The 13353-nt window shown below is 40.8% G+C and overlaps 2 protein-coding genes across 3 annotated transcripts in view; one reads left to right on the top strand and one right to left on the bottom strand.

Moving 5' to 3' along the window:
• Nucleotides 1–6269, top strand: part of pacsin1a (protein kinase C and casein kinase substrate in neurons 1a) — a 23581-nt gene extending 17312 nt beyond the window's left edge. The window contains exons 6-12 of the mRNA XM_017035706.2: nucleotides 9–113; nucleotides 385–540; nucleotides 802–977; nucleotides 1318–1438; nucleotides 1543–1649; nucleotides 2213–2409; nucleotides 3675–6269. Of these exons, the coding sequence (XP_016891195.1) occupies nucleotides 9–113; nucleotides 385–540; nucleotides 802–977; nucleotides 1318–1438; nucleotides 1543–1649; nucleotides 2213–2409; nucleotides 3675–3784 (972 nt within the window). The 3' untranslated portion in view covers nucleotides 3785–6269. The remainder of the gene's footprint in view (nucleotides 1–8; nucleotides 114–384; nucleotides 541–801; nucleotides 978–1317; nucleotides 1439–1542; nucleotides 1650–2212; nucleotides 2410–3674) is intronic.
• LOC103385311 (SAM pointed domain-containing Ets transcription factor) lies at nucleotides 4417–13353 on the bottom strand. 2 transcript variants are annotated; one of them, XM_008319164.3, is made up of 7 exons: nucleotides 13199–13353; nucleotides 10019–10446; nucleotides 9494–9691; nucleotides 8701–8745; nucleotides 8298–8435; nucleotides 6848–7727; nucleotides 4417–6814 (listed from the first exon to the last, which is right to left on the bottom strand). In XM_008319164.3, exons 2-6 carry the CDS (start codon nucleotides 10434–10436, stop codon nucleotides 7549–7551), a joined length of 978 nt encoding a protein of 325 aa, XP_008317386.1. In that variant the 5' UTR covers nucleotides 10437–10446; nucleotides 13199–13353; the 3' UTR covers nucleotides 4417–6814; nucleotides 6848–7548. The 2 variants fall into 2 exon arrangements, with proteins under 2 accessions (XP_008317386.1, XP_024914983.1); XM_025059215.1 differs by lacking the exon at nucleotides 13199–13353 and having other exon boundaries at nucleotides 10019–10548.

The following is a 13353-nucleotide window of genomic DNA, read 5'->3' as shown; positions in this document are numbered from 1 at the left end:
ACTGGCAGAAGGAAGCCTATCATAAGCAAATTATTGGAGGATTCAAGGAAGCCAAGGAGGCGGATGAGGGATTTAAGAAGGCACAGAAACCATGGGCCAAGAAACTCAAGGAGGTAAGGACCAGGACGGAAGGGAAATCCTTATTGTTCCTTAGATTCTCTCTGCATCTTAGACATCCTGAGGAGTAGCAGCGGGCCAAACGGTCAGCTTCCATCACTAACCTCTGTTTCAGCCTGTTTTTCACTGATCTTTTTTTTTTTAAATTAAAAATATAAAAATAATTCAATGTAAACAGTGACTTTGTGTTCCTTTGGTCAAATGCTTTTTGTAACCTTGAGTGGTGTGTGTGTGTGTGTGTGTGTGTGTGTGTGCTGGTACAAACAGATGGAGACAGCTAAGAAATCATACCACTTGGCCTGCAAGGAGGAGAAGCTGGCTGCGACACGAGAGGCCAACGGAAAGACAGAGGCGTCTGTCACTGCAGACCAGCAGAAGAAACTCCACGAGAAAGTGGACAAATGCAAACAGGACATGCAAAAGGTGACAAAAAAACACAGAGCCAAGAATGAAAAATAATTTAATTTGAGGCAATAAGAGTAAGAACAAATAAGAAGAGTGAGATTGAAGATGTGCATTTAGACTGTAGATTTTAGGAAGAAGAAGAAGAAGACGAACCTGACTGTAGAGCACGGTCCTGTTTGTTGTTATGCTAAAATGTTGAATTGAGAAAAAAGTCAGATCTCTGTGGTCATGTGACGTGAATCGTAATATTTATATTTGTGTTGTTCTCCTCTTTCGAAGGCCAAAGAAAAGTATGAGAAGTCCTTAGAGGAGCTGAACAAGTGCACGCCACAGTACATGGAGAGCATGGAGCAGGTGTTTGACCAGTGTCAGCAGCACGAGGTCAAGAGACTGACCTTCCTGAAGGAGGCCCTGCTGGACATCAAACGTCACCTCAACCTCACCGAGAACCAAAGGTTGGTGCGGATACAGACGGGTGGACTTAGTTACTGTGTAGTTAAATGGATCCCTGCTGGGAGGATATGTAACGGACGAACGGTGGACAAGCGCTCAGCCTTGTTGCCTTATAACAAAGAGCTGGTAATTAATCTGTGGAGATTAATCAGATTAAAGATTTGCATTTGAACACCTGGGCAGAAAGATGTTTGTCACAACAACAGCTAATCGCAAACGGCTGTTTTAGCAGCAGGAGTAACGAGAGATTAATTTATTAGTTTTTTGTATTTTCCTAATGATTTTCTAAAATGATTCCGGTTCTTTCTCCGTAACCATGTTTTTCTTTTGTGTCTCCCGCAGCTATTCCACAATATACAGAGAGCTGGAGCGCACGATCCTGGCTGCAAACACACAAGAGGACCTGAAATGGTTCAGCAACAATCACGGCCCTGGAATGCATATGAACTGGCCTGCATTTGAGGTATATATATATTAAAAAAAACAAAACAAAAAACAACTCCAGTGTTGTCATGGTTTATTAAAACTGACTTCAGTCACATGACTTCATTTCTCTGCTCTCGGCAGGAATACAACCCAGACCAGGCTAGTGCTCCTCCAAAGAAGAAGAAACCAGACGGAGCCCCACCCACTCCCAGCACTGACCACGTGGCTCCACCTGGTGATCGCAGCAGGTTAGAACAGGTCATATTTATTTTATGAAAAAAAAAAAAGGAGGCTGTGATCCAATGATCTTCTTCTGTTTGGATGAAAATGTGTGTTTATGGGAATTGTTTGTTTTTTTTAGAAACAACACAAAAATATCAACTCCTTTGTGTCTGTGCTGTTAATCTGTTTGTTTAATTATTTATTTGTCTAAATTCTAAAATCTATTTAGTTACTTTTTTATAAGGAAGCTGTTTATTGGGTTGTTTGTATCTATTAATTCATCCGTGCATGTATTTATCTAATGAGCCAGTTATTCATTTATTCATTTATGTTTATTTAGCTGTATTTATATTTCATCTTTTTATTTTCCTTATTTTTCCATTTAATCTATTATTTATCTTTCAATCTCTTTATTTATGTTTTTGTTTGTTCATCCATTTATTTAGTAGTTTATATTATTATTGATTTGTTACGCTTTATTTATTTATTTATTTATTTATTCCTCCCTGTCTTGCATGGCCTAGCGTAGCCTAGCCTAATTTCCGGGGCTTGTGTTTTGATCTTCTCCTGCTCTGTCTCCCTCCTCCAGTGTCAGCAGCTATGAAAAAAACCAGGCCTACTCCACTGAGTGGTCTGACGATGAGCAGCCCACCACATACTCCGGCAACGAGAACGGCGGGAATGGGAATTCGTTTGAGGACGACTCCAGCGCTGGGAAAGTTGTTCGTGTACGGGCTCTGTACGACTACGAAGGCCAGGAACAGGATGAGCTCACCTTCAAAGCAGGTATTTATTTAGCCTAGCCCTATTAGATAAACGACAGTTCATCCAAACTGTTGGTTGTTCTGCTCACTTGAACCACAAATGGAAACATGGAAGACGGGAGTTTGACGTCGAGCTGCGTCATCTAATCACCAGCGCCACGTTTATTTCTATTTATGTCTCTCTTCCTGCAGTCGATCACAGTTATTAGTCAATAATGGCTGTGTGGAAAACAGATGACAGGAACTTAACGCCCATTAACTCCAGCTTTTGACAAACTGACTTTGAAATGATGAATGTTAGATGACAGGAACTTAACGCCCATTAACACCAGCTTTTGACAAACTGAGAAACACGCAGGTTCATGACGTTTATTTCTAACTTGTTTTTATTCTCTTGTCAGTTCAGCCAGGATATATTTTCAGTGGCTAAAAGTTATTTAGACTTCTTTTACTTCACTAACTAAAAATACAGCCTCTGAAAAAGAATCGTTGGTCTTTAATGTATTACATGTGTCTGTGTGACTTTTGAATTTTGTAGACGCCCAGATCTAAGCAAAAGAAATGCATGTATAAATACAGACCATGATAATTACCCCTGGTGAGTGCAATTTTCATTTCCTGTCTTTGGTTTGTTCTGATTCCTGACTCATGTCTGTCTATCGTTTCTACAGTTTAATGGAATATTCTTTGTTATTATCGAATGATCGTGATTAATCAACATTTCTAAATATGAAAAAAAAAATTCTCTATATTGCTGGAACAGAAAGACAAATAACAGCAGGCAGATGTTTGTGTTTCTCACCTGTTTTTATTTGTGACTAATCCAAATGAGGGAAATGTTATTATTATTATCATTATTATGGAAATTATTTGGCAGCATTGCAGCTCATTTAATTAATCTCATACTAATACAGTGGTTTGTACAGATGAATAAATAAATATTACCACGCCTATATCAGTATTGGTTGATATCGGATATTAAGTGTTTGGGCAATATTGGCATAAGGAATATTGGCAAAAAGTTAATATCAGACATCCTTAGTTCTGAACAATCCATTTCATCATTGTGTCAGTCAATCTTTCAATCTTGGTTTATATCAAAGAAACACTGTTGTGTTCCTGGTACTGTTTTTATTCTGTTCCACTCAGTGTCTGGTGATGGGTGTCTGGGTCTGTTGTCTGTCCTGGGGTCTGGTGTTGGATTCAAAACCTTTTGGCTGGACGTCCACCTTCCACCCCCCTGGACGTACCGTGTTGACACCCAAACCTGTGTTGTGTTGTGTCCAGGTGACGAGCTGACCAAGACGGAGGACGAAGACGAGCAGGGCTGGTGTCGAGGCCGCTTGGACAGCGGTCAGGAAGGACTGTACCCGGCCAACTACGTGGAGCCTATCTAGTCGTGGCCCTGGACAAAGACAAGCCATTGGAGGCAGCTTGAACTGCCCCGTCCAATTGCACCGCACATAGCCAGAGACTTAAGAGCAACACATCCCTCGTCCAAACAGATGCGCCAAGCAGTTTTGCCTAAATAAATAAAAACTTAGTAAGATTTAAAAAAACAAAAAAACAAAGAACAAAAACAACGCGACCATATATCAGTGTTATATATTTTATCCAGCGTTGCAGGTGGGTGGACTGACTTACACATTCAAACACAGGAGCAGCAGTTATTCCACCGACTATATACACACTCAGCTGCGACATCGCCACAGTGCAGGAACACATTGCTTCTCTGTGTAGCTGTATTCAAGGGTATAATGCAGCGTCGTTATACTTGCAGTATTACTGCAGTGTGTTCTCGCGCGACACATGGGAAGTTAATATAATCTGTTAAAACCATCCGACAAAGACATGCTTCTCTAACCCTGCGTGGTGTATATACAGTGTGACGCCATCTTTGTGTAGCATTTTGGATGCTGTGTGATCAGTGGTCATACCTAACGTCAGGAATGCTGTGTCGTGTTCAACGTACAAACACACACTTTTCCTCTGGGTTTTTTTTAATTTTCTTCTGGTTTTTCCTTCCACCTGTTTCTCTGTGACCTGCTCCGACCTCTTCTCTCATGTGTGCGGTGCCGTGTGTTTATTACTGTTTTCTAGAACTGCATAGCAGCATGTGCTATGGAACCAATGGCTTTTCCCTGAAAAATCCCACCTCCTGGTGTGGGTCACACCCTGATGCAACACTTGGGCTACAAATGCAGAGGTCACAGTGGTCAGCATTGTCACATGCTTCTGGACATGCTTTCATTTTCATGCGAGGACGCAAGGTGATGAACCGATTTTACATTTGTTTCTTTTTGTCTTTTTTCTTCTTTTTTTTTTAGCTTTTTTTTTTTTCTTCAGCACAAATCATCTGACAACCTCACGCATCCTTGAGAAGTTCACTGCTTCTGTAGATGCTGACGTCACAGTTTAAACTCATTAACGCTAACATTCACCGGTCAAACTCCATTCTGTCTAATGAAGCCAGATCAGGTCAGCGCCGCTGTAGGAAAGACAAAGGTTTTTTGGAACCGTGACGCTTTTCTTCCAGAGCCAATAGAAATACGTCAGTGTTATCAGGTGACATGAATGTATCAGTGTTGGGGATTTTCTCACTGTAACTTTAAGCTCTTACTAGCTTAAAAAGAAAGAGTTTGGTGGCTCGTCACAGCAACGTCAGCTCAATGTTTTCTCGCCGTGCAATAATTTTCACATATCGCATCGACAAACCGCTTCAATGGAGATCAACTTGTAGCTGCCTCACAGTCCGCCCAGAACTCATCAGTCTTTTAAAGACGATGCTTGTTTTGCGAAATAAGCTAAATTGGCCACTAGGGGCGCATTGCTCAGTCATTCCTAGACTCTTATTTACCTCCTAATTGGCTCAGTCGTCTCTGAGATTTTTCACAGAGCCGATAGGTGTGTTCTGGGGCATCAAAATGAGGGGCGGGGGTATTTTAGGGGCCCACAATAAGATTATAATACTGACATAAAATAATATAACAATAGTCAAAAATCCATTAAATAGCTGTATAAGGAGCCCAGGGGGAAAAAATCTTTTCACGGGGCCCAAAATCCCCAGCAGCGCCCCCTGGATGTGTTTAACTCTGTATTGACAGAGTGTCACAGGTTTGGGTCTGACATGAGGAGGAACCCATCACCAGCTCACAAGTTGTGTCTTAGAGTTAAGCTGTCCAGCAGAGCAAAAAGGACTCCTGTCATCACCTCCTCAAACACACACACACACACACATGCAGCATCCAACACACAGACCACCTGATCAGGTTAACTACTGGGGGGCGGGGGGGAGACGACACCATCATCATCCAGTGTGTGTGAGTTGTGTAAATGTAACTGAAAAAAAATATATAATATATTAAAAAAAATGCAAGTGATTGACTATAAAGAGAAAACTGTAGTGTTATACATGTAAATGTGTTTCATTTAAATAACGGCAATGGAAAAACAAATGTTAAGTACTAGGCGCCATATCGTATGACTCATCGCAATGGAGTTGTCAGTGTATCATACCCCGAGCGTGACGTTAGCCCACGCCGTCAGATTTGTATATGATGATGTAATTTAAAGATGATATTCTATTGTAACTGTACAACTGTGTTGAGTTTAAAAAGAGACCTGACCACGTTGAGGCAGTGAAAGGTGTACATGTAAATGCTTTTTTTTTTTATGTTGACGATCTCTTCCTTATGCACACAGGGGGGCAGCAGCGGGCGTTGTGACAACCCTATATTAACGGTCTAGAACCATGTATGTTCATAGTTAGTGATGTACTTTTATCTCCTAACTGGTGTAGTGCCTGTTCATCTTGATGTAACAAGACGTTCATTTAAATATGCATAAAATGACTATGACCACAGATAAAATCCATGGTAGTGACGGAATGACCTGAATCCACTTTGTTGTGATGGTGTCAATATTATGATACTGGTATGAAAGGGAAGTAAGGTTTAAAAAAAAGATAGAAAAAAAAACAGGAGTTGGTGTCTGTGTCTTTTCTGTGTGAGGTGAAGGAGTTGTTTCTGCTTCGAGAAGAAAGCGTGTTTCTGAGTTGTTTCTGCTTCGAGAAGAAAACGTGGTTGGTTTTTTTGAGGGATTTTTATTGAACAAACTGAGAGAGAAAAAATATTTTGGAAACGTAATCACGGTAGTTTTAATAAAAACTCACTCTGGCATTGCTCTGCAACTTGGAAATAGGTTTGACACCTGGGAGTAAAAAAAGCACGAGCCGATATTCAACAATAATTTAAACAAGATGTTCACAATTAAAAGGAAAATACAGAAGTTTTTTTTTTTTTTGAAAAATATTAAAATGTAAAAATTAGAACACACCATCTTCATAATGCAGTGGTTCTCAAGCTGTGGTACAAGGGCCATAAGTAGTCTTGATTGCTCTCTAGTGGTCCATGGTGGAACTGATTCACCTGTTCTTCGGTTCCATGGTGGAACTGATTCACCTGTTCTTCTGTTGCACTAACGTTGTTAACTCTGTTGGTAGTATTGGTGGTACTTGGAAAGACACTTTTTTTTTTTTTTTTTTTTTTGCTAATTGTGATGCAAAAATGTGACACACGCCGCTAGCCATGAATTGAATGAAGTGCCAGTTGTAATGCTATTTTAATGTCTATTTTTTTTACAAATAATTAGGCTAACAAAATGGCATATTAGGGATCAATTCTCCTGTATGTTGTGCTTAGCTGAACAGGGTAGACCTGTACTTGGAGAGAGAAATATTCTGGAACTGGGATACGGTTTTAAAAAAGTTCAAGAGCCACTGTATTAGAGAAAATGCCATAACATTGTTTACTATAAAAATACTAAACTTTTTTCACCCAAGGCTGGAAAAAGAGAATTTCTCTCTCATTTCGAAGTTTGTTAACATGTTTCAACAGATGAAATAAGTCATTTTTAGGAACCCCACATGTGACACCAAAATATAATTAAACCGTAATAAGCGAAGAGGTTACTCAAGAAAACTGAGACAAAAAAATTCATAATAAAATGGGATGAAATGATCATAGGCAGGAGTGCATGATTCTTTAGGCAGTTTTTTTTTTTTATAACAAATGTGTTGCGTTCGAGTGACGTCTTCTGTATGTCCAGCATATCTCGTGATAGCCCACGGCTCACTCTGTTCTTAGTGACTCATCCTTCTTCTTCACAGAGGATTGACAAACTGATAGACCAGTCGGCGGGAAACGTCGGGCTTCCGGATGATTCCCTTCTTGTAGTACTGGCGTATGGAACGACTCAGCTTGTCATAGTTCATAGCTGGGCGGTTCTTCCTGATGCCCCACAGCCGGGCCACGTGAGCCGAGTCCTCTATTTTGAAAATTCCTATGGGCAAAGAAATCAGAATAAAATTAGCCTGGTTTGAATTTTGAATGACTGAGTCAGTGACACTGATGGGAATGTCTGACGTAGACTGGAATGTTCTGCTGCTTTTAGAGCGTATCTTAAATCTGTTTCTCCTCATTTATATAAATATATATACATATGTATGTATGTATGTATATATATGTGTGTGTTTTCATATAAGTGGGTTTTGTGGGGCTAAAACTGTTTAAAGCCTCGACTCATGTGCGCCCCCTTCTGTTGTAGTAGTCTGTTATAAGTCCAAACAGAATTAGTCTAAAACCCTATAGAATACGGATGTTTGTTTCTAAAGAGAGTGAGGGCTACAGTACACAGGTGGGATCAACAAAAGCTCATGACTACAAATAATGCTTGAATACAGTCTGGTCCAGTGGTTCTCAAACTATGGTACGCCTACCACTGGTGGTACTGGGCTCAAGTGTTTAGCAAGCATACAGTATACAGTGAAGGGTTCAAACTTAAGAACCACAGCCTTGTGTTTTTCATGCTGCTTGTCAATGTCTCTCTCTCTCTCTCTCTCCCTCTCTTTACCTTTCTCTTTGTTGAGCCAGCGGATGCAGCGGCTGTAGTTGTGTGGTTTGAGGAGCAGCTCTTGGAGGAACTGCCACAGGTGGATGGGCTGGCTGGGGTAACTACACATCACATCTGACCAGGAGTCATCGTCTGCTGCTGAGGGAGTCAGGAGTGGTATTAGGTATTTGGCTGAAATACTACGATTTTTTTTAAAATCCAAAATCAATCATTAAAGTTTTATGAAACAAGAGACTGTATATTGGAAATGGATGAAGCCCAGTCCTGTGGTAACATCACTGGTATCATCACTGGTATCCTAACAGCTGGCAGTAGTGGAACAAAACAACAAAAACTTCCTTCACGGCTTCATCTATTTCTTATACACAGTTTATTGTTTAAAATAAAATATCGTAGTGCTTACAAGATTTCCTCTCCTCTGGTGGGCAGCGCTCCTTCATAGCTGCAGCTATAAAGAAAAAAGAAAAATTAAACTCTAGGATTATATCACATATACATACAATAACAGAAGCTGCAGCTATAAAGAAAAAAGAAAAAATTAAACTCTAACTCTATTATATCACATAAATTAAAAAACAGAAGTATCTGATACCATTTTCTCCTGCAGGTACACAGCCCTCTGTGTATTTTATCATTTTTTTCCTGCCAGAAAATCAAGGCTTGACAGTGAGAATACTTTCCCTTAAGGAGTACCACAAAAGTGTTGTTTTTTTGTCACCATAGGGGGCAGTGCAGCACCGGCTCAGATGTGTCTGTGCAAAGATCAGACACATTTTAAAATATGGTTTTACCATGTAACAAAAAAAAACACCCCCTGCTGGAGGAAGAGGGGAGATTACATTTATAAATGGTAACCCAGTGGTTTCTAGTTATCTGCAGCGCCCCCTTTTGATAGACGCATTGTAAAGTCCCCCCAATATTGTGAGGCTCCACTTAATTTTATTTTAAAGACTAATTCCTACAAAACGTTTTTTTAAAATAGTACAGAGGAGAAAAAAAGAACACTAATTCCTACAAAACGTTTTTTTAAATAGTACAGAGGGGAAAAAAATAATAAATTACTAGTGAAGAAAATATTGATATTAAAATGTATTGTAATATCTTTGTGCCCACTAGGAGGCCCAATTCCCACTGCAGTAAACTAAATCCCTCCTGTTGTATCACCAGTCTCCTTCCTGTCGCCTCAGTGTTCCTACCTGATCTCCAGATGTCCAGGTGAGCGTACACAACGTCTCCAAACTGTAGGGAACGCTGTCTGAAGTCGGCCTCTGTCATGGAGCACAAGTCCCGCCCACTGAGTTCCTGGAACACGGCGCTGACCTGTGGAAGTCTGTACAGGTGCTCAGTCCAGAGCAGCCACTTCTGGACGTGAACGCAGCTCCAGTCCAACGGGTCTGGGGAGCGGAAGAAACCAGAACCAGAGGATACGTCAGTGAGAGTGGGGCACTGTTGTGGAGTCAGTTATGGAGGAGTAAACATTCAGCCTTTGTATAATGTATAAGCTTATGTTCAGACTCCTCATGAGAAGTGATGATGATCTTGTGTCAACAGAACAATTTGTTCAAGGTGTGGGCGGCCTCAGTCGCTCGTCAGGTGTGACTTGTGTCTCTGTGGGTATCAGCTAATGTCACGGCCGATAAACAAACAAACACTGTAACACCAGTGACGCATGAGAGGCGGTTCAGGTCAGGTTCAATATCTGTGAGAAAAGTGTCTTTTACCTGCTGCGATGTTGAGCAGCTTGCAGGCCGTGTCCACATCTTTCATCACCTCCCCCACCACCATGGTCTGGACCTGCTCCAGGCAGCGCTCCTCAGCTTGACCCTCCACCACTGACGGGGATTCCTGGGCAGGACTAAGTACAGGTGGTCTAGAATCCTGTGTCCTGTGGGAAGGAGCGAGGGGAACGGGTGTCACCGTTACCCCCGGCACAGAGGGGTTCTCCTCCATGACTAATCGATCGTAGTAGGGGAGGTAGACACCGGGCCAGCTGAGCTCAGGGAGCCCTAACAAACTCCGGGGTGGTTTGATGTCCTCTGTTTCATCCACCCAGCCTTCCCTGGGGTGGGTGTGCTGGTGACTGATGTAAAGGGGTGAGTGTGGGGTACAGCCGGTGGGTTCACAACCTGGACTCCCCATGTTTTTAACACTGTAAAAACAACAACAACGAAAAATTGATATATACCGTAATTTCCAGACTATAGAGCGCACCTGAATATATGCCACACCCACTAAATTTAAAAAGAAAACAATAATTGTACAGATATATGCCGCACTTCTCTAAAAGCCGCAAACGTCAACATAACATGAGATATTTACACAGATTTTTTTTTTCTCCTAACAGTGCCTGTAACACGGCTGGTTACACGTTAGCTCTTTCCTGCTTCTGCGCCCCGATAGTAGTTGGAATGCACAGGGGAGACTTAGTGATCTGCTCCAAGCTAACATTAGCTCCGGGGCTAACTCCCTCCACTTTGTGCTTGTCGGCAGCAGAGGTAAACAGAAACAGGGAAGTTGGGGGGTATTTATAATGAGCCACACCGAACACAACAGAACACAAACAGCGTTTTAACACCTTTATAACCATCTCACGCTTCAACATGACAGGCCTCAAACTGCTCTCAACTTTCGCTACCGTTCTCTCGCGCGCGGCGATTCACGAACGTACAAACGCTACTAATATAACACGCAGTAGATGACCAAGCCATTGATTGTTAGCGGTATGAACTTGGTTAGCTCGTAATAAAGAAAATCCATAAATTAGCCGCATCATTGTTTAAACCGCAGGATTGAAAGCGTGTGAAAAACGTAGCCGCTTATAGTACGGAAATTACGGTATATAAAATATTACTACAGTGTTTAGTTTGGACAGTTGTTCATCAGTTTGAAGAGTGACGATGGGGAGGCTGGGGTCAAGCCATCAACAAATACTCAATATTTAAACAGCAGCGATCCTAATGTCAACTCGGCATTTGTCCTGTAATATTTACTCTGTCCGAAACAGGCACAAGTTTGACTGAAGTCTTTGTGAAGGTCTAGTTAATGGAAGCCTTTGTCTTAAATCATCTTCTAACACTTTATTCTTTTCAGGGCCACTAGGGGAGCCCGAGACAATCCCGGCAGGTCTTCAGGTCAGAGTGGGGGTCAAACCCTGAACACACACCAGGTGAGAACGTACAACCTCACACAGCACTGGGGATGGTAGGGCTGACCTTGTTGTTGTAAAGCCAGAGTCAGAACCACGGCTTCCACCGTGTGGCCTCTTTTATATAACTTTTAAAATAATGATTTTATTGTCATATCAGTCGTACATGTATACAGTGTGTATGTAGTGAGAACATAAACCCAGCAGTAGGAATTTGAAAACATTCTGCTTTGTATATACATATATATGTGTCTATACATACATATGTATAGATACATATATTTGTATACAGTATATGTATATACACAAATATATATATATATATGTGTGTTTGTGTATATATGTATATATTAGGGTTGTTAAAATCTAATTTGTAAAATTTCTCAGATTGAAAATTTTAACATATTTTATTTTAACTTTGGACGACACCAGTCAATCCAGTAACTCCATTAGATTGAAAATTTTAACATATTTTATTTGAACTCGACGACATCAGTCAATCCAGTAACTCCACCATCATCCACTCATTGTTGTTCTAACACAGTTGACTGTCGCACCGTCACATCACGGGATGTTGATTTATCTGCAATAATCCTGAATAATAGTAATGAATTCCGATTGCTTGATTAACCTTAAGTCTTGATGATTAATCCACAGCTACACAGATTGATCAGAATGTAAAATGTAACTGATTGATATATCAAAGTGAAGAAAGTTTTTCCTGTCCTGCTGACCATTGACTTTCCATTGCCTTTCCACTTTGCAAACCACGTTAACTTTCGATTGACAGATCACAACTTGTTTATTCTGATTTAAATACATGTTGCTCTGTATTCTAATGCAAACATCATACCCAGTATTACACACAGGTGCATTGTAAGTAAACACAGTTTATAAAAGGCTCACACAGTGATGTGTACGACATCCACAGAAGGATTTAAAACATTTATCTACCTCCCACTCAGGTCCACATGACAAGGGACAGTGATGCAGCTCAGAGTTGGACTCCTGGAGCGACTCAGACAGGTAAATTAAATCCACTTTTAAACTTTTTTTATTTTGCTCCTCTGTCTGTCTTGTTGTAAAATGACTGTTCAGTCTACAAGCAGTAATATGGTAAAACTGACGGGTGAAACTCTAAGTCAGAGGGCTAAAAACAAAACAAACAGTAACAGACCCTGCCTTCAGGCTTTTGCTAGAGCTTAAAAAAATCATCCAAACCACCTCCGACTCTTGCCTCAGATATGACTGTTAATCTTCACATTCTTTATCTTTGATTAGCATTAGCATCTTTGCCTGTGTTTCCATGATTGTTATTGTCAACTATAAAGAAAAAGTATTTATTTTATGCTATAATAATAATAATAATAATAATGTGTCATAAACGTTCTACTAAACTTTAACCTAATTTATCAACAACTAAAAACACACAAAAAAAATCACCCAGTAACCTCAGCCAATCGTGACACAAAATATCATCAAATATAATTTGTGTGAGGCATCAGTGGGAAGATGGTGGTGATGAGTACAGTGAGAACGAGTGATATTTATTGTACACGGTCGGGGACAACAGTGTCATCTTCAACTTAGTCACTGAACTATTGTTACTCGTCTTCATCGCGATTGTTTTATTTTTATTGTTGTAGCGCGTCTTGTACTTCGATATCGTGATATTATACCACTACTTTGCAAATATTACTGCAAACTCCGACTGCAGTCAGGAGGCAGGTGATTGGAAGAAGAATCTTCGTCTTACCTTGTGAGTGTTTGACAAAGTTCTGTAGATTATCCACAGTTGAGGCTCTTCCCAACTCTTCCTCTCCTTCTTCACTGACAATGTGTGGACAAATGTCCACGTCCACCGGAGTCCTCGTCCCTCTTGCCCTCTGCCGAGGATGTGAGGATCTCTGT

This window comes from Cynoglossus semilaevis, chromosome 10 (genome assembly GCF_000523025.1).
Source record: "Cynoglossus semilaevis isolate Cse_v1.0 chromosome 10, Cse_v1.0, whole genome shotgun sequence".
Taxonomy (NCBI): Eukaryota; Metazoa; Chordata; class Actinopteri; order Pleuronectiformes; family Cynoglossidae; genus Cynoglossus; species Cynoglossus semilaevis.
This window is presented reverse-complemented; position numbering and strand designations above follow the sequence as displayed.